Raw genomic sequence first — 20,239 nt, 5'->3', positions numbered from 1 at the left:
CGTCTATCTTCTCTGTTTTTGCAACCGACCGCCACACACGACTTCACCATTTTGATTATTAATGTTAACGAGCAGAAAAACACGCCATAATAGGAGGAATTTACGAAGCGCTAATGCATTAACATGACGAGTACACGGACAACATGGCGCGGGGGCGCGGCTGTGACGTCACGTGAGTAGGGTCTATTGATCAGATTTCAGAATTCACACTTGGTGCCCCCGACCCCCTTTTTGATTGGCTGTCGTCTTGTGGGCGTAGCTTCAAAGAGACTGTGTCGGGTACACTTATTACAGAATATTAATTCAACACAGCCGTAGCCGCATGAGTTATTTTTCAGCAAAAGGTACTAGCCCCTCCCACCTTTTTGATCGTCCAAATGTTTCATGTGATGACACAGCCAGAGTAGAAAACTTTTTTTCAAATACTACTATTGGTTTGAGGCAAGATACAGAGCAACAAAATTCATCAAAGCATCTTTTATTAGAACAATACAGCAGACGTTAAAAGTCTCTGAAGCAAACACTCCCGTCACAATGCAAAGTGCGCGTCAACATACGATATACCATCAGAATTGCAATAAATTAATCGAAGGTAAACAAAATCCTTTATAAGAAAAGCAGATATTTGAAGTCACCCACCAATCAAACCAGAGCGTGTTGACAAAAACATTTTCCCACAAATTAAAAATAAACTTTAAAAGTCATACAAACAGGTAGGATAATTTGTTTTATGTGTGCTTTTTTTTATTTTTATTTGGTTCATCCTTACTAAAAGGCATAAAAAAACATACAAAACAGATGAATGAAAATGGCTACATATTAAGATTATTCACTCATATCTTAGATTTGGTTTCAAGCGCAAACGCTCACATAAAAGTGAGCTGGACGCATGGCAAATGAGGAAAAATTCCCAATTGCCCGTGGAAAAATGGACAGATTTTTTAATGCTTCTCCTTGCATATTCAGGAAAATAAAAGGTCCACTGCAGCACCCCCATCCTCACTAGCACAGCCTTATTTTTTGTTCCTTTTAATATATATATTTCATACAAATCTATAACCCAAATTTAGAAATCTTATTTACATGGAAAATGTTTCCATTATTACTATTATTAAAAGTGACACCCCATAGAAGCCCCTTACAACCTTCACAATTCAGGAAGATATTCAAGTATTTTTTTAATATATATATGAATGCTCTTAGATTTGAATTAGAAAATCAGCATTCAAACAAAAGCTCACCCCAACATGTTTTGAATAGAAAAAAATTTCCTCTGCAATAAAAATCATGAAAATCTTCAAGAAGAATTGGTTGTTATCCGGAGGTGCCAACCTGGGTTAGTCAACCCTTTAGAAACGCGTCACTTTTTGAAACGGCGTCCCTTGTGAGCCAAAATGTCCTCCTCCGGCAAGCCGGCGAGTGCACGTCATTAGAAAGAAGCGACGGCTCCCTGTAGTAAGGTGAAGGCGAACGTGAGTACGTTAGAGCATTCCGTCGTCGGTGCATCCCGCTCCGGCCGTGTAACGGAATTCCTGCAGGTTGGAGACGCCGTGGAAGTGTACGAAAGCGCCCGCAACCACCAAGATATGGAACAACTGGTGAGAATGGAACTGCAAAACAAAACAAAATGTTAACGATTTTTGAAACCAGTTGGAAATTTGTGAGCATTTACATACCCAGATGTCGCATTTTCCGGGGAAGAACCTCTCCGGTATGCGAGCGGCATACAGGCAGGCTCCGGTGATGTAAAGGGTGGCCATGAGGAAAAGCCAGCCCATCTGACCGATGGTGGTGGCTCTGATGAGCCCCTCACTGATGACAAAATGAAGTGTGGGCACCACGCCGCTCAGTCCCAAGCCTACAAATACAGCTGAAGCGAGAACGCAGAGTCAGCGGCGTGTCACGAGGACGGGCGGTGACGTTTAGTACCTGCGCGGACGCCTCGGTATTGCGGCGTGGCGAAGAAGTCGCACTGGGATACAGTGATGGCGGAGAGGCCCAGTACACACACCACCAGCAGGTAGATGATGCACGGTTGAGGTGAGCAGTAAAAGGAGTAGTAGAGCCACGGCACGAACGAGCCCACGATCAGGAAGGCGATTCCGCTGTAGTCTAGCCTGTTGGACACCAAGTGTTTCAATGGCGGCGTGAAGACAAACAGTGAAGCCATAGACTTCATTACCTATTGACGTGACACTTCGTCATGCTTTGCCTTATCAAAGGGGGTCGAGCTTCATTTAGTATAGTCAGGCGAAGACGGCACACGCTCATGTCTAAGCTGGATTCAAGCTTGGATTTGGATCAGGAGTGATTTGTTCGAGGATTCAAGGAAAATATTATATTTTTCGTACCATGCATGTATTTTGAAACGTCGTGAAAAAAAAAAATCAATGGGAGAATGGGAACCCCTACGGCAGGGGTCCCCAAACTTTTTCCTGTGAGGGCCACATAACTTTTCCCTTCTCTGATGAGGAGCCGGGTCAGTTTGTAACAGAAAAAGTGTGACGATTGCAGGAGTGCCTAAATGTACAAATTTATTGTTTTTCAGAAAGCCACAATCAATAACCCTTTCTGGATTCGTCACGGAAAAAAAGTAAATAAAAAAAATAATAATATAATTAGGGCTGTCAAACAATTAAAATTTTTAATCGAGTTAATTACGGCTTAAAAATTAATTAATCGTAATTAATCACAATTCAAACCATCTATAAAATATGCCATATTTTTCTGTAAATTATTGTTGGAATGGAAAGATAAGACACAAGACGCATATATACATTCAACATATGGTCCATAAGTACTGTATTTGTTTATTATAACAATAAATCAACAAGACGGCATTAACATTATTAACATTCTGTTAAAGCGATCCATGGATAGAAAGACTTGTAGCTCTTAAAAGATAAATGTTAGTACAAGTTATAGAGATTTTATATTAAAACCCCTCTTAATGTATCCGTTTTAATAAAACTTGTAAAATTTTCAATAAAAAAATAAAGTAGTAGCCCGCCATTGTTGATGTCAATAATTACACAATGCTCATGGGTCGCACCCAAGTACCAGCAGAGGGCGACAAAACTCCAAAAGTAACAAGTGGAGAATACGCTGTACTGTCATTTTAATCTATTTGAGCGGGGCATGTGCGTTAATTGCGTCAAATATTTTAACGTGATTAATTTAAAAAATTAATTACCGTCCGTTAACGCGATAATTTTCACAGCCCTAAATATAATGTAATATAATATAAAAAATAATAACACTATTAATGAATAGATAATAACCAAATAACTCTCACAGGGTTCTTCACAGAAAAAAGCCAGGAAATAAATAAAACTATTGAGGAAAAATAAAAAATAAATTTAAAAAATTGTTCAGGGGGCCAGACCAAATGTGGAGGTGGCCCCCAGGCCGTAGTTTGGGGACCACCCGGCATTGGAGACATTCTTCGACATACTTATGTATAATAGACGCGTAACTGCCCGTTTTTTTTCTCTTAACAAAGAATCGAGACAGTTTTACATTCATATCGACAAAGAATTCAGTGATTGAAGCGTTTATTCGCAGGAATTTTCTTTGTTTACACATGGAGGCAGCTAATTTTCGTAACTGACTACCCCTCATAGTTGGCAATATTTATGCGAAATAAGTTTTTTTTTGCTTTTAACCAAGAATCGAGACTGTTTTACGTCCATATCTGTAAAGAATTCAGGGATTTAAGTATTTATTCAAAAGAATTTTCACCAGGAAAGCTCTGTTTACGTCAGGCGGCCGCTAGCCTCATTCGCTAACAGAGTAGCATTGTACTTCGACATATATACGTAAAACAAATGCTAACTACACGTTTTTTTTCCTGCTTTTAACCAAGAATCAAGACTGTTTTACGTTCACATCTATGAAGAATTCCGGGACTGAAAGATTTATTCACAAGAATTTTCGCCAGAAAAGCTCCGTTTACGTCAGGCGGCCGCTAGCCTCATTCGCTAACAGAGTAGCATTGTACTTCGACATATATACGTAAAACAAATGCAAACTACACTTTTTTTTTTTTGCTTTTAACCAAGAATAAAGACTGTTTTACGTCCATATTTATAAAGAATGCAGGGATTTAAGCATTTATTCACAAGAATTTTCACCTGAAAAGTTCTGTTTACATCAGGCAGCCGCTAGCCTCATTCGCTAACAGAGTAGCATTGTACTTCGACATATAAACCTAAAATAAACGCTAACTGCACAGTTTTTTGCCTTTAACCAAGAATCGAGACTATAGATATGGATGTAAAACAAAGAATTCAGGGATTTAAGCATTTATTCATAAGAATCTTCGCCAGAAAAGCTCTGTTTACGTCAGGCGGCCGCTAGCCTCATTGGCTAACAGTATATAGTGTATAATGATAATAAAGGGCTATTCTATTCTCTAATAAGTTGTGATTTATTAATAAATTCTATATACATCTATTTACATATCATTTATAATGCTGATAATTTATAAATAATAATTTTCTGCATGATTTTTATTAACTTGCAAACTTGCAGTCAATACAAAAAAAATAAGTTGCTATTTTGGTCAAAAACTTGTGTGATATTTAAAGTTTTGTTATACCTATATAAAAAAATAATCAGGATTTTATAAGGGAAGGACTTTTCATTTTTTTATGCCGCTGCTCATGGAGACTCATAAATGGCTAATGTAGGTGCCTGTTTTGGTTTTAGGTCTGTAGCAGCTTTGGTTTTGAAAATATTTGAATTTGAGCCCCCCTACGAATCGGCCCAATTTCCCGTGTCATGTCAATAGGTTATGAAGCAATGGTGAAGCAACTCATCTAGACAGACATTATTCTTCAACTTCTTCAACATGATGCGTCTTACTTGGAGAAGACTCTGGACACGCCCTCGGAATGGCAGTAGACAGTGTGGAAGAGCCATGAGAAGGACAGGCAGAGGATGGCACCCAGGAAGAACATTCCAATAGCCACCTTCTCCTGGACCGGCGCCACAAAAGACATGTTTGGTCGGAACATGTACATGAGGCCCAAGCAGAGGAAAAACAGGCAGCCTGAGGATCAAACACCAATGGCAAGTTTTAGCGCGTTGTTAAATGACAGATCGAGCGGGATACAACCCCTAGCAAAAAGTATGGAATCACAAGTCTCGGACGAGCACTCAGTCAGACATTTTACTAGAAAAATCATGAATTAGTTCAAAAGTGCAATGGCTTGGCATTCAGAAACACTGAAAAGAATAAAAAACATTTTGGTGGCCAATAAATGTTACTTTTATAGAGCAAGTGCAGGGAAATATAGAATCACTCCATTCTGAAGAAAAAAATATGGAATCACTATTTTGAGTACAAATTACAGACACACCCAGTCAATTTCCTTTCCTTAGTTGGGCCTCGGCCTTAGATTAGATCTGCTCGTTAGTCAGCAGTTAAAAACAGTGCAGTTATCACACCTTGGAGGGCTGCTGGACAAAGTGGATTCACAAGAAGCATAGCTCCAACAAGAGAGATGTCTCTTGAGACCAAGGAGAGGATTATCAAACTTCTTGAAGGAGGTAATGCTACACGTATAGTTGCCAAAGATGTGAGCTGTTCACGGTCATCTGTATCAAAAATCTGGACCAAGTACAAACAGCATCGCAAGGTTGTTAAAGTTAAGCATACTGGTAGACTGAGGAAAACATCCAAACGTCATGACATACAACCAAAGGCCATATGTCTTGAAAACAAGATGTACAACAAGACAAATGAAGAAATGGGAGGAAGCTGGAGTCGAGGTATGTGACACAACTTTGCAAAATCACCTAAAGGAAATGGGATTTTCATACAAGAAAGCTAAAAGGAAACCACCATTGACACTTAAACAGAAAAGAACATGACTGCAATGGGCTAAGGACAGTCAATCATGGACTGTGAATGCCTGGATGAAGGTTATTTTCAGTGGTGAATCAAGAATCTGCATTGGACAAGGTGACAATGCTAGAACTTTTGTTTGGTGCCGTTCCAGTGAGATTTACAAAGATGACTGCCTGACGAAAACAAAAACAAAAAAAATCACTCAGTTCTTGATGATATGGGGCTGCATGTCAGGCAAAGGAACTGGGGAGATGGCTGTGGTTAAATATTGAATAAATGCCCAAGTTTACATTGAAATTCTAAACAGCTTTCTTATCCCTTTTCCAAGATGACAATGCATCATGCCACAGAGCTAAAACTGCTAAAGCATTCGTTGGAGAAAGACTCATCCAGTCTTGGCCTGCAAATAGCACAGATCTCAACCCTATTGAAAACATGTGGTGAAAGCCAGAGGTGGTGCAACTAAATACTAGAGATGTGTTTTTTTAAGGCTGTCAAATGATTAAAATTTTTAATCGAGTTAATCACAGCTTAAAAATTAATTAATCGTAATTAATCGCAATTCAAATCATCTCTAAAATATGCCCAAATTTTCTGTAAATTATTGTTGGAATGGAAAGATAAGACAAGATGGATATGTACATTCAACATACTGTAAGTATAAGTACTGTATTTGTTCATAATAAATAAACAAAATGGCATTAACATTAACATTCTGTTAAAGCGATCCATGGATAGAAAGACTTCTTAAAAGATAAATGTTAGTACATGTTATAGAAATGTTATATTAAAACCCATCTTAATGTTTTCGTTATAATAAAATTTGTAAAATTTTCAATCAAAAAATTAACTAGTAGCTCGCCATTGTTGATGTCAATAATTACTCAATGCTCATGGTGCTTAAACCCATAAAATAAGTCGCACCCAAGCGCCAGCACAGGGTGACAAAACACCAAAAAAACAAGTAACAAGTGGACATGACACCGTGCTGTCATTTTAATCTGTTTGAGCAGGGCATGTGGGTTAATTGCATCAAATATTTTAACGTGATTAATTAAAAAAATTAATTACCGCCCGTTAACACGATAATTTTGACAGCCCTAGTTTTTTTATTTCTTTGTTTCTCATGATTCTATATATTTTTCCTCAGAATGGAGTGATTCTATATTTCCCTGCACTTGCTCTATAAAATTAACATTTACTGACCACCGCAATGTTTTTTATTCATTTCTTTTAGTGTTTCTGAATGCTAAAGAATTGGACTTTTGAACTAATTTATAATTTTTTCAAGCTTTTTATCCGGGTTTGTTCTTCATAATAAAATGTCTGAATGAGCGCTTGTCCGAGACTGGTGATTCCAAACTTTTTGCTAGGGGTTGTATAAAGCGTCTGTGTGACCTAGCAGGTGCGTCCAGATGTTGCCGGTCTCGGTGTGGATCCTGAAGATGCTCCTGAAGCAGGCGCGGAACGAAGGCATGGGCGGCCTGTGGCCGTGCAGTAGGAAGTCGTTGTCTTTTAGCCAATCGGGGAGCACGTCGTGCGGGATGACGCGCCACCGGCCTTCCCACACCTGCCGACGCCACACCGTCAAAGGACGCCAACTAACAAACGCGAGATTACGTGTTGCGGAGTGGGAGCGTGTCGACCTTGTGTACAAACTCCTCCATCTTCTCCATGGCGTGGTGTGCTTGAAGAAGCGGCGTCATTCCCATGAAGCCTTCTTCTCTGCCCTCTTCCTCTTCTCGTTCTCCTCTGGCATCCTCCTCCATTTTTCTCCTCTCCTCATCGCCCGTCAGGAGGCTCTGCAAAACAAAAGCCGCGCAGGTGATTCATTAACTCAGGAAAGACGTTTTAATCGCACGTTTAAGCGCGGCATATGTACGCTCTCAGCAGGTTTTGTGAGAATTAATAACATCGGCGAGCAACGCCCGTAAATCCGTCGCGGTAAAGGTGATGCATGTCGTTAATTTCGCGTGTTTGTGCCAGCGCCGGTCGTCAGGCGTTTTATTTTTGTCCCGGGTGTTCACGAGCGCATGTAATGGAGGCGCACGCTTCCCTACAGATGCGGCGTGGCGGAGTGCACACACGTGCGGCGTGATCGTAAAACGGAGGTGACCTCTAAAAACCATGCGGCTGTCTGGTCCAGTAAGCCTTCGTTGCCAGCAATCGCCGGTCAAACTGGATTGGACGTCTATAGCTGTCAATTTGTTAGGTAGATTTAATGAAAAGTGCCGCAAATCGATGCAAAAACATCAATCTATTGCAAATAATCCTACTCCAATTCCATAATCACTCCAGTAGAGCTGAAACTAATACTCGAGCAACTCGAGTTAAAAAACTGGTCCGAGTAATACTATTCACCTCGAGGAATCGTTTAATTTTGCCAGCTCTAAGCATTACATTTTGCCCGGAGTACTTTTAATGCAGGACAACGTGCTGACGTCACGTGCGTAGAGGAAGAACCAATAAAATTTTTTTTTTAAAAAACACTGCAGCCAACAGCCGCTACAAGCTACGCCGACATTGCTAAAAACTATACCCGCATGATGCTACGGTGGTAGCAGGTAGCTAAGTTCTGATGCATCTCATAGATATCATATATAAGTAGAACTTGATGCGAAATGACAGGGTGGCGTTGGTAAACAGCCGCCATCTTAAAGCAGTAGCCTACATAGCGCTAATAAATAAGATTAACGTTACTGTCACTAGCTCACGTAACGTTAGCCCTGTGGAGGGCTAGTTTTCTATTAATTATGACCACTGTCGATGCGTGGCTAACATGTCTTGCATACAGGCTTTATTTAATCTGTGAAAACAGCGCTGTAGAGTGATGAGGGTGTAAAATAAGAAATAATGCTAACTGTCAATTTTAGCTCAGTAGTCATTGCTGGATAAAACACCAAGTAGCACAGGTCCCTAATATGCTCCAATACAGCAGGTATCATACGTACATTTATTTTGAACACTGCAAAAAGTCAAAATCCTATCAGGACTAACAGTTTAAACTAACTTAAAACTTAACTAGAACTTAAAAATAGCTTGACACAAATGGAAATTCTATTGAAACACATGGGAAAAACACCTAACTTTTAAGTGATGTGTGTTTCAAGCATAATGACATTTTTAGTTAAGAAATATATTAGGGCTGTCTAACGATTAAAAATTTTAATCGAGTTAATTACAGCTTAAAAATGAATTAATCGTAATTAATCGCAATTCAAACCATCTATAAAATATGCCATATTTTTTTTACTGTACATAAGTACTGTATTTGTTTTTTTATAACAATAAATCAACAAGATGGCATTAACATTATTAACATTCTGTTAAAGCGACCAATGGATGGAAAGACTTGTAGTTCTTAAAAGATAAATGTTAGTACAAGTTATAGAAATTTTATATTAAACCCCTCTTAATGTTTTCGTTTTGATAAAGTTTGTAAAACTTTTAATCGAAAAATAAACTAGTAGCTCGCCATTGTTGATGTCAATAATAATTATGGTGCTGAAGCCTGAAACCCATAAAATCAGTCGCACCCAAGCGCCAGCAGAGGGCGGAAAAACACCCAAAAAACAAGTAACAAGTCGAAATGACACTGCTGTCATCTTAATCTGTTCGAGCGGGGCACGTGCGTTGAATGTGTCAAATATTTTAACGTGATTAACGTAAAAAATTAATTAACGCCCGTTAACGCGATAATTTTGACAGCCCTAAAATATATATATATATATATATATAAAATAAGATCTAGAAGTTTTTTTAAGTAAAAGCAGTGAATTAGTCTTTTTATGCTAGTCACCTCAGAGATGCAATTTTTGGCTGTTTTCAACAATGTACATCGAAAATAAAGACATTAAGATGGCAATTATGGCTAACGATTTTCAAGCTACACCGTCATTATGACGCTATTTTCTCCGTAGTCGTGCAGATGAATCATCACGCTATGTTCAATCTCGTTAACTTTTCTCCAACTTGTCTGCATACACTGCTGGCCAAAAGTATTGGCACCTCGGCAATTTTGTCAGATAATGGTAAATTTCTCTCTGCAATCACAAATATTTTGGTAGCAATATCTTCACTTATTTTGCTTGCAACATAAAAACAAAAAATCAATATCATTTTTCACAAAACTCCAAAAATAGGCAGGACATAAGTATTGGCACCCTTTGAAAAATCATGATGCTTCTCCAGCCAGTTAAAATGGATTAAAGTTGACTCAACCTCTGTCCTGTGTCCTTGTCTATACCACATTGGTTTTCTTTTCTCCGTGCTCAAAGAACAGTTTGAGGACTTGAGAAGCAAAATTGTGAGGAAGCACGGACAATCTCAAGGCTACAACGCCATCTCCGAAGACATGAATGTTTCGGTGTCTACCGTGCGCGGTGTCCTCAATAAGTGTAAAGCCAATGGCACTGTGGCTAACCTCCCTCGATTTGGACAGAAAAGAAAAATTGACGAGAGATTTCAACGAAACATTGTGCGGATGGTGGATACAGACTCAACAAATCTTAGCTGCCTCTTACATTCCTAACCATAAAAAGGGACAAATTCTGCAGCAGGATGGTGCTCCATCGCATACTTCAATCATGATCCTCCAGGACTGGCCAGCCCAGTCACCAGACATGAACATCATTGAGCATGTCTGGGGTAGGATGAAAGAGGAAGCATGGAAGACAAAACCCAAGAATGTTGATGAACTCTGGGAGGCATGCAAGACCACTTTCTTTGATGTCCCTGATGACTTCATCAATAAATTGTATGAATCCTTGCCGAAGCCCATGGAAGTCATACAAAATATTAAATTAGATCTCACAGCACCACTATTTAATTCGCTTGTGTAACATTTTTTAGGTCTGTCAAAATTATCGCGTTAACGGGCGGTAATTATTTTATTTAATTAATCACGTTAAAATATTTGACGCATTTAACGCATATGCCCAGCTCAAACAGATTAAAATGACAGCACAGTGTCATGTCCACTTGTTACTTGTGTTTTTTGGTGTTTTGTCGCCCTTTGCTGGCGCTGGGGTGCGACTGATTTTATGGGTTTAAGCACCATGAGCATTGTGTAATTATTGACATCAACAATGGCGAGCTACTAGTTTATTTTTTTGATTAAAATTTTTTACAAATTTTATTAAAACGGCAATATTAAGAGGGGTTTTAATAGAAAATTTCTATAACTTGTACTAACATTCATCTTTTGAGAACTACAAGTCTATCTATCCATGGATCACTTTAACAATGTTAATAATGTTAATGCCATCTTGTTGATTTATTGTTATAATAAACAAATACAGTGCTTATGTGCAGTATGTTGAATATATATATCCATCTTGTGTCTTATCTTTCCATTCCAACAAAAATTTTTCAGAATAATATGGCATATTTTATAGATGGTTTACTCGATTAAAAATTTTAATCATTTGACAGCCCTAATATTTTTGTATTTGAAGTACATTTTTGTTCAATTTTCACACTACTTTCTGTAGGCGACAAAACTTATCTTGCCAAAATTTGACCTTTATGTCTTCATTAAATGATAAATCTTTTTTCATTGAAACAAATATATTTTTGTACATTCAACATCATTTGGGAGGGTCTTAGCTTTCATATGAGCCATTTCTGAAACCAACTGAATAATTAAAAGCCAGGTTATTAGCAATTGTTTCTACAAAATGGTGAAGCAACAAGATTTTTGTCAGGGACTGTATATTGTCGACCCCTGCAATGGCAGTGAAGGAGTTAAACACGCCCTCCTTGGTCCCTCTCCGAGCTGCAGCTGATGTATTTTGGCTCACCGCTCAGTCGAAATCTGATTCCGGTTTCCGACGGGGTGCCAGAGTTAGCGTTCGAGGAAACGCGCTCGATCCTGAGTAAACAATGCGCTGACCGTCATGTCAAATATTCTGGAGTCGAATGTTGCTCGGAGCGCTCTTCGCAGCACAGGATGTCAACGCAAAGGATTCAGAGGTCAATTTGATGGCCTTGCGCAATCATCCCGGTCCTGCAAAACACTGTCGCTTTTTGTTTCTTCAGGGAAAAGCATTTCTAGAGAAAGTCTGCTGCTGAACTTTTAACAGATTGCATTTGGTGAGGCAACTTTAGGACAAAGACCAAGTTTTGAGGGCAATTTTCCAGTTACGCAACATAAAATTGACCTTATCTAATCAAGTCATGGACAATAAAGGCCACATACAGTGGTACGAAAAAGTATCTGAACCATTTGGAATTTCTCACATTTCTGCATTAAAATATCCATTAAATGAGATCTGCTCTTTTTCAAAATCACACAAATGAAAAAACAGTGCTTTAACTAAAATAACCCAAACATTTATCGTTTTTCATATTTTAATGAGGATAGCATGCAAACAATGACAGAAGGGGTAAAAGTAAGTGAACCCTCTGCTTAAGGGAAAAAAGTTTTGAAACCAATTTTTACCAAACATTTTAAGTCAGGTGGTGTGTGCCCAATCACTGATGAGTGGTTTAAAGCTGTCCTGCCCACTATAAAACACACACCTGGTAAGAAATGTCTTCATGAGAAGCATTGTCTGATGTGCATCATGGCACTCACATTTATTGTTTTGTGCCCCCCACCTTTGGCAGCAATACCTTCAACCAGACGCTTCCTGTAGCTGCAGATCAGTCATTATTAGGACATTAATTAGGACTAATCTTGACCCATTCTTCTCTAAAAAAACTGCTGTAGTTCAGTCAGATTCCCGGGATGTCTGGCATGAATCGCTGTCTTTAGGTCATGCCACAGCATCTCAATGGGGTTCAAGTCTGTACTTTGACTCTGCCACTCCAGAACGTGTATTTTGTTCTTCTGAAACCATTCTGAAGTTGATTTATTTCTGTGTTTTGGATCATTGTCTTGTTGCAGCATCCATCCTTTTTAGCTTCAGCCATCTGACAGCCTCAGGTTTTCCTGCAAAACCTTTGACTTAATTCTTCAATTAAATATTGCAAGTTGTCCAGGCCCTGAAGCAGCAAAACAGCCCCAAATCATGATGCTCCCTCCACCAGGCTTCACAATGGGGATGAGGTGTTGATGTTGGTGAGCTGTTCCATTTTTTCTCTGCACATGATTTAAATTTCGTTTCATCAGTCCACAAAATATTTGACCAAAACTTCCGTGGAGTGTCCAAATGCCTTTTTGTGAACATTAAATGAGCAACAATGTTTTTTTACACAGCAGTGGCTTCCTCCATGGAGTCCTCCCATGAACACCATTCTTGGCCATAGTTTCACATATAGTTGATGTATGCACAGAGATATTGGACCGTGCCAGTGATTTCCGTTAGTCTTTAGCATACACTCTGGGGTTCTTTTTTACCTCTCTGAGTATTCTGCGCTGAACTCTTGTCGCCATCTTTGGTGGACGGCCACTCCTTGGGAGAAAAGCAGGAGTGCAAAACTCTCTCCATTTGCAGACAACTTCTCTGACTGTCATTTGATGAACATCCAGACTTTTCGAAATGGTTTTGTATCCTTTCCCAGCTTTATACAAATCAATTTTTGATCGCAGGTCATCAGACAGCTCTTTTGACCGATGCACATCAGATAATGCTTCTTATCAAGACAATTCTTACCAGGTGTGTGTTTTATAGTGGGCAGGGCAGCTTTAAACTACTAATCAGTGACTGGGCACACACCTTACCTAAATTGTTGGGTAAAAATTGGTTTCAATTGCTCTTTTGGTCTCCTTAGGCAGAGGGTTCACTCCCCCCTCCCCCCTTCTGTCATTATTTGCATGCTATCCTCATTAAAATCTGAAAACCTATAAATGTTTGGGTGGTTTTAGTTAAAGTAGACACTGCTTTTTCATCTGTGTGATTTTGACAAAGATCAGATCACATTTGATGGTGATTTTAAGCAGAAATGCGAGAAATTCCAAAAGGTTCAGATACTTTTTCATACCACTGTACTTACACCGCCTTCTTGAGCAACAGCAGAGTGTACGATATATCTTAAATTCCAACACATAACGCAGTGCTATTTTGCGCTAAACCCATTAGACATACAAGAGTATCAGCTTAAGAAGACTTATCAGTGCATTTGCAGGCTCACCCCGAGTATGGATAGCACTGTGAGATCAATTAATTACTTTCACCATCAAGTGCTTAGCGTGAGCCTATCAGGTGGACTTCAGTAGATAAACACGCACGACAAGCAAAGGAAGAGAGCTACTTGCGTCCTTTAGATTAAACCCAGCACTGGTTCCTTAGTGACCATTTTTGTTCGCCCTGAAAAACACACACTGTGCTCCCTGTGGACTCATTAAACATGACTAACTGCACAAGTGCGTGCTCGGCCAAATTCAACAACACTTGCGCTCACAAGCCTGTCAAAGTTTTTGCAGCCGATGTAACAAAATGGAAACGTGTACAAATGAGTTGTGGTATGTACAGTGGGGAAAATAAGAATTTAGTTAACCACTAATTGTGCAAGTTCTCCCACTTGAAAATATTAGAGAGGCCTGCAGTTGTCAACATGGGTAAACCTCAACCATGAGAGACAATCTGGAAAAAAAAAATCACATTGTTTGATTTTTCAAGAATTTGCAAATCATGGTGGAAAATAAGTATTTGGTCAATACCAAAAGTTCATCTCAATACTTTGTTATGTACCCTTTGTTGGCAATAATGGAGGCCAAACGTTTTCTGTAACTCTTCACAAGCTTTTCATACACTGTTGCTGGTATTTTGGCCCATTCCTCCATGCAGATCTCCTCTAGAGCAGTGATGTTTTGGGGCTGTCGTTGGGCAACACGGACTTTCAACTCCCTCCACAGATTTTCTATGGGGTTGAGATCTGGAGACTGGCTAGGCCACTCCAGGACCTTGAAATGCTTTTTACGAAGCCACTCTTTTGTTGCCTTGGCGCTGTGTTTGGGATCATTGTCATGCTGAAAGACTCAGCCACGTCTCATCTTCAATGCCCTTGCTGATGGAAGGAGATTTTCACTCAAAAGCTCTCGATACATGGCCCCATTCATTCTTTCCTTTACCCAGATCAGTCACCCTGGTCCCTTTGCAGAAAAACAGCCCCAAAGCATGATGTTTCCACCCCCATGCTTCACAGTGGGTATGGTGTTCTTCGGATGCATTTCAGTATTTTTTCTCCTCCAAACACAAGAACCTGTGTTTCTACCAAAAAGTTCTATCTTGGTTTCATCTGACCATAACACATTCTCCCAGTCTTCTTCTGGATCATCCAAATGCTCTCTAGCGAACTGCAGACGGGCCTGGACGTGTACTTTCTTTAGCAGGGAGACACGTCTGGCAGTGTAGGATTTGAGTCCCTGGCAGCGCATTGTGTTACTTATAGTAGCCTTTGTTACCGTGGTCCCAGCTCTCTGTAGGTCATTCACTCGGTCCCCCCGTGTGGTTCTGGGATTTTTGCTCACCGTTGTTGTTATCATTTTGACGCCACAGGGTGAGATCTTGCATGGAGCCCCAGATCGAGGGAGACTATCAGTGGTCTTGTATGTCTTCCATTTTCTAATAATTGCTCCCACAGTTGATTTCTTTACACCAAGCGTTTTACCCATTGCAGATTCAGTATTCACAGCCTGGTGCAGGTCAACAATTTTGTCTCAGGTGTCCTTCGACAGCTCTTTGTTCTTGGCCATAGTGGAGTTTGGAGTGTGACTGACTGAGGTTGTGGAACGGTGTCTTTTATACCGATAATGAGTTAAAACAGGTGCCATTAATACAGGTAATGAGTGGAGCCTCGTTAGACCTCTTTAGAAGAGGTTAGACCTCTTTGACAGCCGGACATCTTGCTTGTTTGTAGGTGACCAAATACTTATTTTCCACTCTAATTTGGAAATAAATTCTTTAAAAAAAATCAATGTGATTTTCTGTTTTTTTTTTCTTCCCACATTCTGTCTCTCATGGTTGAGGTTTACCCATGTTGACAATTACAGGCCTCTCTAATCTTTTCAAGTAGGAGAACTTGCACAATTGGTGGTTGACTAAATACTTATTTGCCCCACTGTATTTGAAAATTCACCATCTCAAGGGAACTTGGAACATGACACGGCGGACAGAGAGGGAGGCAACACAACAACGCGGCGCCGAGGGGGAAGAGTCTCACCCTTGAACAGTGTAAGCCCCTCCGCCAGCCCTCGACATGTGACTCACACATGATGCAAAATAATGAAAAGCAGATGGCAACAGCTCAAAAAAATGTCCAAGGCTTTTCTAGACAACAATAGTGCAGACCCTGTACAATTGAGGGAAGTAAGGGAAGTTTTAAAGGATGAAAAAGTTTGAAATTTGTCAATAAAAAGAGGATATGAGGACATTCTTTCCACTTTTTGGCTCAGACATCTATTGAGGCTGTGCTTTAGCAATTATAAAATCTACTGTACTTTACACTGAAGAACGTCTCGACATACAGAATTTTCAGGTTAAGACAAGCCTCAACGGGAAAATATTGCCTCTTGCTATTAAAGAAATTTCAGGATACAAAATACAGCATGGGTGGTACTCGCAGCTCCTCGAGTTTACGGAACGTAAGATACTTATAGCTGCTCTGCCACTGGCTATTGCCTAGCATTCCTGGCATTCTAATTGGCTAAGAGGGACCTCTACTGTATTTGAATGTGGCTAGCGTGCAAACAATGACAGAAGGCGTAAAAATGAGTCCGTGAACCCTCTCCCGAAGGAGACAAAGAACAATTGAAACCAATTTTTACCAAACAATTTAAGTCAGGTGAGTGCCCAATCACAGATGAGTGGTTCAAAGCTGCCCTGCCCACTATAAAACACACACCTGGTAAGGAATGTCTTCATGAGAAGCATTGTCTGATGTGCATCATGTCTCGGTCAAAAGAGCTGTCTGACTCTGAAGACCTGCGATCAAGGATTGTTGATTTGTATAAAGCTGGGAAAGGATACAAAACCATTGCTAAATGTCTGAACGTTAATCAATCGACAGTCAGAGAAGTTTTCTACCAATGGAAAGAGTTTGGCAATGTTGCTTCTCTCCCAAGGAGTGGCCGTCCACCAAAGATGACGACGAGAGTTCAGCGCAGAATACTCAGAGGTAAAAAAGAACCCTAGAGTGTCTGCTATAGACTTACAGAAATCACTGGCACAGTCCAATATGTCTGTGCACACATCAACTATATGTAAAACTATGGCCAAGAATGGTGTTCATGGGAGGATTCCACTGCTGTCTAAAAAAACGTTGCTTGTTAAATGTTCGCAAAAAGACACTTGGACACTCCACAGACGTTTTGCAAAATATTTTGTGGGCTGATGAAACGAAAGTTTAATTGGGGGGGGGGGGGGGGGGGGGGGGGGGGGGGGGGGGGGGGGGGGGGCGGCACAAAATATTAAATGTGATGGTTCACTTATTCCCCTCCCCCTTTTCTCATTGTTTGCATACTATTCTAATTAAAATATGAAAACCTACATATGTTTGGGCAGTTTTAATTAAAGCACTGTTTTTTTATCTGTGTGATTTTGACAAAGATCCGATCACATTTGATGGTGATTTTCTGCTGAAATGCGAGAAATTCCTAAAGGTTCAGATACTTTTTCATACCACTGTACATATGCGTCAATGGAATCCAGGTACATTGGCATCAATAGAATCAACATATAAGGTCGTCAATGGCATCGACATACATGGGTATCGTTGGCAAGGACGTACATGGCTGTCAATGGCATCGATTTACTTCAGTGGCAGTTTAATGTCAGTGGGCTGTAAGGCTAAGTTTTCTGGTCAAAAATCATAACCGCAAATTTTTCTTCCATTGAAAATGAAAGAAATTTAGGCTATTAGAAATGAATGGAACGACGTACATGCAAATGGCATCCCAACGAATAGGAAAACCTTTGGCAAATTTTGCATACAACTTTTATGCCCCTTACCTTCCTGAATTTTTTTATTAATGATTTATGTGAATTAAATACAAATTGTAGGACTAGATATATTGGTTTTTTTCTCTCCAAAAACCCACATTTTGACACAAACCAAAGGCATAGGTTTGCATATGGACAGTCGGGACATAACACTAACAACTTTTCAGGATGCTCAAATCGTCGCCACCAACTTTTAAGCAATCTTATTTGCATTAAATAAAAAGTTCAGTATAGGTTATTTTGACTTCACATATGCTGTAATGACGGAATAGACCTTACCATTATTACTTATTTTAATTATGTCCAGACTTACATTTATCCCTTTTCACTTACTGGATGTCCCGGTGCAGCCCCCCCCCCCCCCCCCCCCATGAATATTTGATTGGCTGATGACTTGAAGTCCCCCATCCCACCACAAAGACACATAAACATACTCAACAGGACGCCCCCCCCCCCCCCCCTTTAGAGACGAGAGATATTAGAAGTTTTTTTTCGGCCAGCAGCAACCACTCTGAGTCATTTAAAAATACGTCAATGTTGTGGAAGTGGGGGGGGGGGGGGGGGGGGACACCACTAATTTTGCTACTGAATGTCTGACCTCCATCCGAGTTAGCATAGCATTAAACTTGCTAACCTGCAAAACTACAGCGGTCAGCCCAGCCTCCACAAGGAACAACTAAGTCAAGATAGCCGTCCTTTATTTGGATCATTGTTTGCATTATGTGCATTATGGTAATATCGTCCCTACCAATGTTGACCCCTAGGCACAAACGGTCATTTTTTGTGTGTCATTCAAAAGATTCCCTGCGTCGCATGAGACTTCCGGTCATTTCGATATTTGAAAACTATCGATGGGCCAAAAGGTTTGGGCTGTGCGGCGCGCCAAAGAAATGCCATTCAAAAAAATTTAAAAAATGAATAACACAGAGAGTTGCTTTTGCATTACATGCAAAGCTACCATTAACAATAGCCGATCCCACCACAGAAGGTGCGAAATGTCACAACATGACATGCGACAAAGTGTAACGTGCCAGCAAACAGTAAAAAATTCAAAAGGTTTCGCATTGCGGGTTGTTAAAACAGACGCTCCTCAGCGTCCTCTCACATATCCGTGTTACGTTACAGGAGGTAAACAGACGGCGCGCAAACGCACACGCCCTGCACAATGCACACGATTGTGTTTCAGCTTATGAGACCAATACACCTGTCACAAGACAATGTTAAATACCGCAAAAGAATGACTCACTATAACATTGCACTGAGTGCTGTTACTAATACAAAGTTCAATTGGATATATGAAATTCGCCCAACTCACCCCATTGTGCAAGTGGCACTGAGTGGTGGTGAGGTGCCCGTTTGAAGAACCTGAGGTGGTGGCGACATGGCCCTTCGCCGCCGCCGTGCTATCTCCCGTGTGCTCCGCATTGCTGGAAGTTCTGTGTCTCAGCACAAAGGGGGGGCCTCCGGGCCCGCTCGCCTCTCCTTCGTCCAGCTTGAAAATGCTGGACCGGGCTTCCAACCCGCGGAAGCTTAATCGCAGCAGATGCTTGGTTCTCCTTCGGAATACTGGAACTCACTCTGGACTTTGCGGCTTGGAAAGACAGAAAGATCTTTAATTAACAGCAAATCCCATTTAAATAGGGCTGGAATTATAAAAGCTAGAATAGTTATACAGGAGCTGTATCTCCGGTAAAGTTCTACTTTGAAAATTACCATAAATATCGCATCTGTACTCTCAGGATGAGAACTGATGTTTTTTGCGCCGTGGGCTCTTATTATCTGAGGGGATAGAAGACACGAGGCACTTGTGACAAAGTCAAATCAATTCCCAAGATAACTGCAGCACAAGAACAAACAGCTCTCTGCACGACGGGAACGTCGAAAGGTTGCAGTCTGTGCAACTGTGATAAAAGCACGAGCTTACAAAGACTTTGTAACCCTGCAACAACTTGGTGATGGACGCAGTGAACTTGCCCCCCTCCAGGTTCATCGCAAAGCCATTCATAACGATGCTATTGAGCTGATGTATCGATTTAACACGTGGATCAATAACGGCAATGCTTGCGATAAGCACGAAACATCTACAGGACTCTACATTAGAGACAACTGAAAAAGCCACTGTCATTTATAAGAAAAAGGAATCGTTACAAGTGAAAAGTGAGAAGGAATCACATCTGGATTGATTTTTTTTTTTTTTTTATTCTGCTGTGAAGAAGGCGCTAAGACCGTTAATAGGATCTTACGTGTTACGGAAAGACAAACGCATGACTCACTGCACACAAAAGGTGACGTGATGCCAGTTGGGGAAGGAGGATTTTACTCTCTGAAAAGCGAAGAAAAAGTAGGGCAAATGTCAAGAGCGGTTTGACTGGTCTGCGGACATACTGAAGACATGACACGTCACAATTCAAGTTAATCTATATGGCAGTGCTTAAGCAACACTGACCGTAGGACTTCAACGATCTGCTACATAACGAAGATAAGACGCTCCTTATCAAAA

At 40.4% G+C, this 20,239-nt stretch overlaps 1 protein-coding gene across 1 annotated transcript; it reads right to left on the bottom strand.

Moving 5' to 3' along the window:
* Positions 1-462: 462 nt before the first annotated feature.
* On the bottom strand, positions 463-19,729 carry LOC130927931 (adiponectin receptor protein 2-like). Its single transcript, XM_057854070.1, has 8 exons — positions 19,596-19,729; positions 19,055-19,295; positions 7,501-7,656; positions 7,253-7,424; positions 4,867-5,053; positions 1,930-2,117; positions 1,677-1,870; positions 463-1,610 (listed from the first exon to the last, which is right to left on the bottom strand). Exons 1-8 carry the CDS (start codon positions 19,727-19,729, stop codon positions 1,482-1,484), a joined length of 1,401 nt encoding a protein of 466 aa, XP_057710053.1. The 3' UTR covers positions 463-1,481.
* Between the last annotated feature and the right edge of the window lie 510 nt (positions 19,730-20,239).

The sequence above is a fragment of the Corythoichthys intestinalis genome, chromosome 13, assembly GCF_030265065.1.
Source record: "Corythoichthys intestinalis isolate RoL2023-P3 chromosome 13, ASM3026506v1, whole genome shotgun sequence".
Lineage (NCBI taxonomy): Eukaryota > Metazoa > Chordata > Actinopteri > Syngnathiformes > Syngnathidae > Corythoichthys > Corythoichthys intestinalis.
Note: the sequence above shows the minus strand (reverse complement) of the source record. Positions and strands in the feature narration are given on the sequence as shown.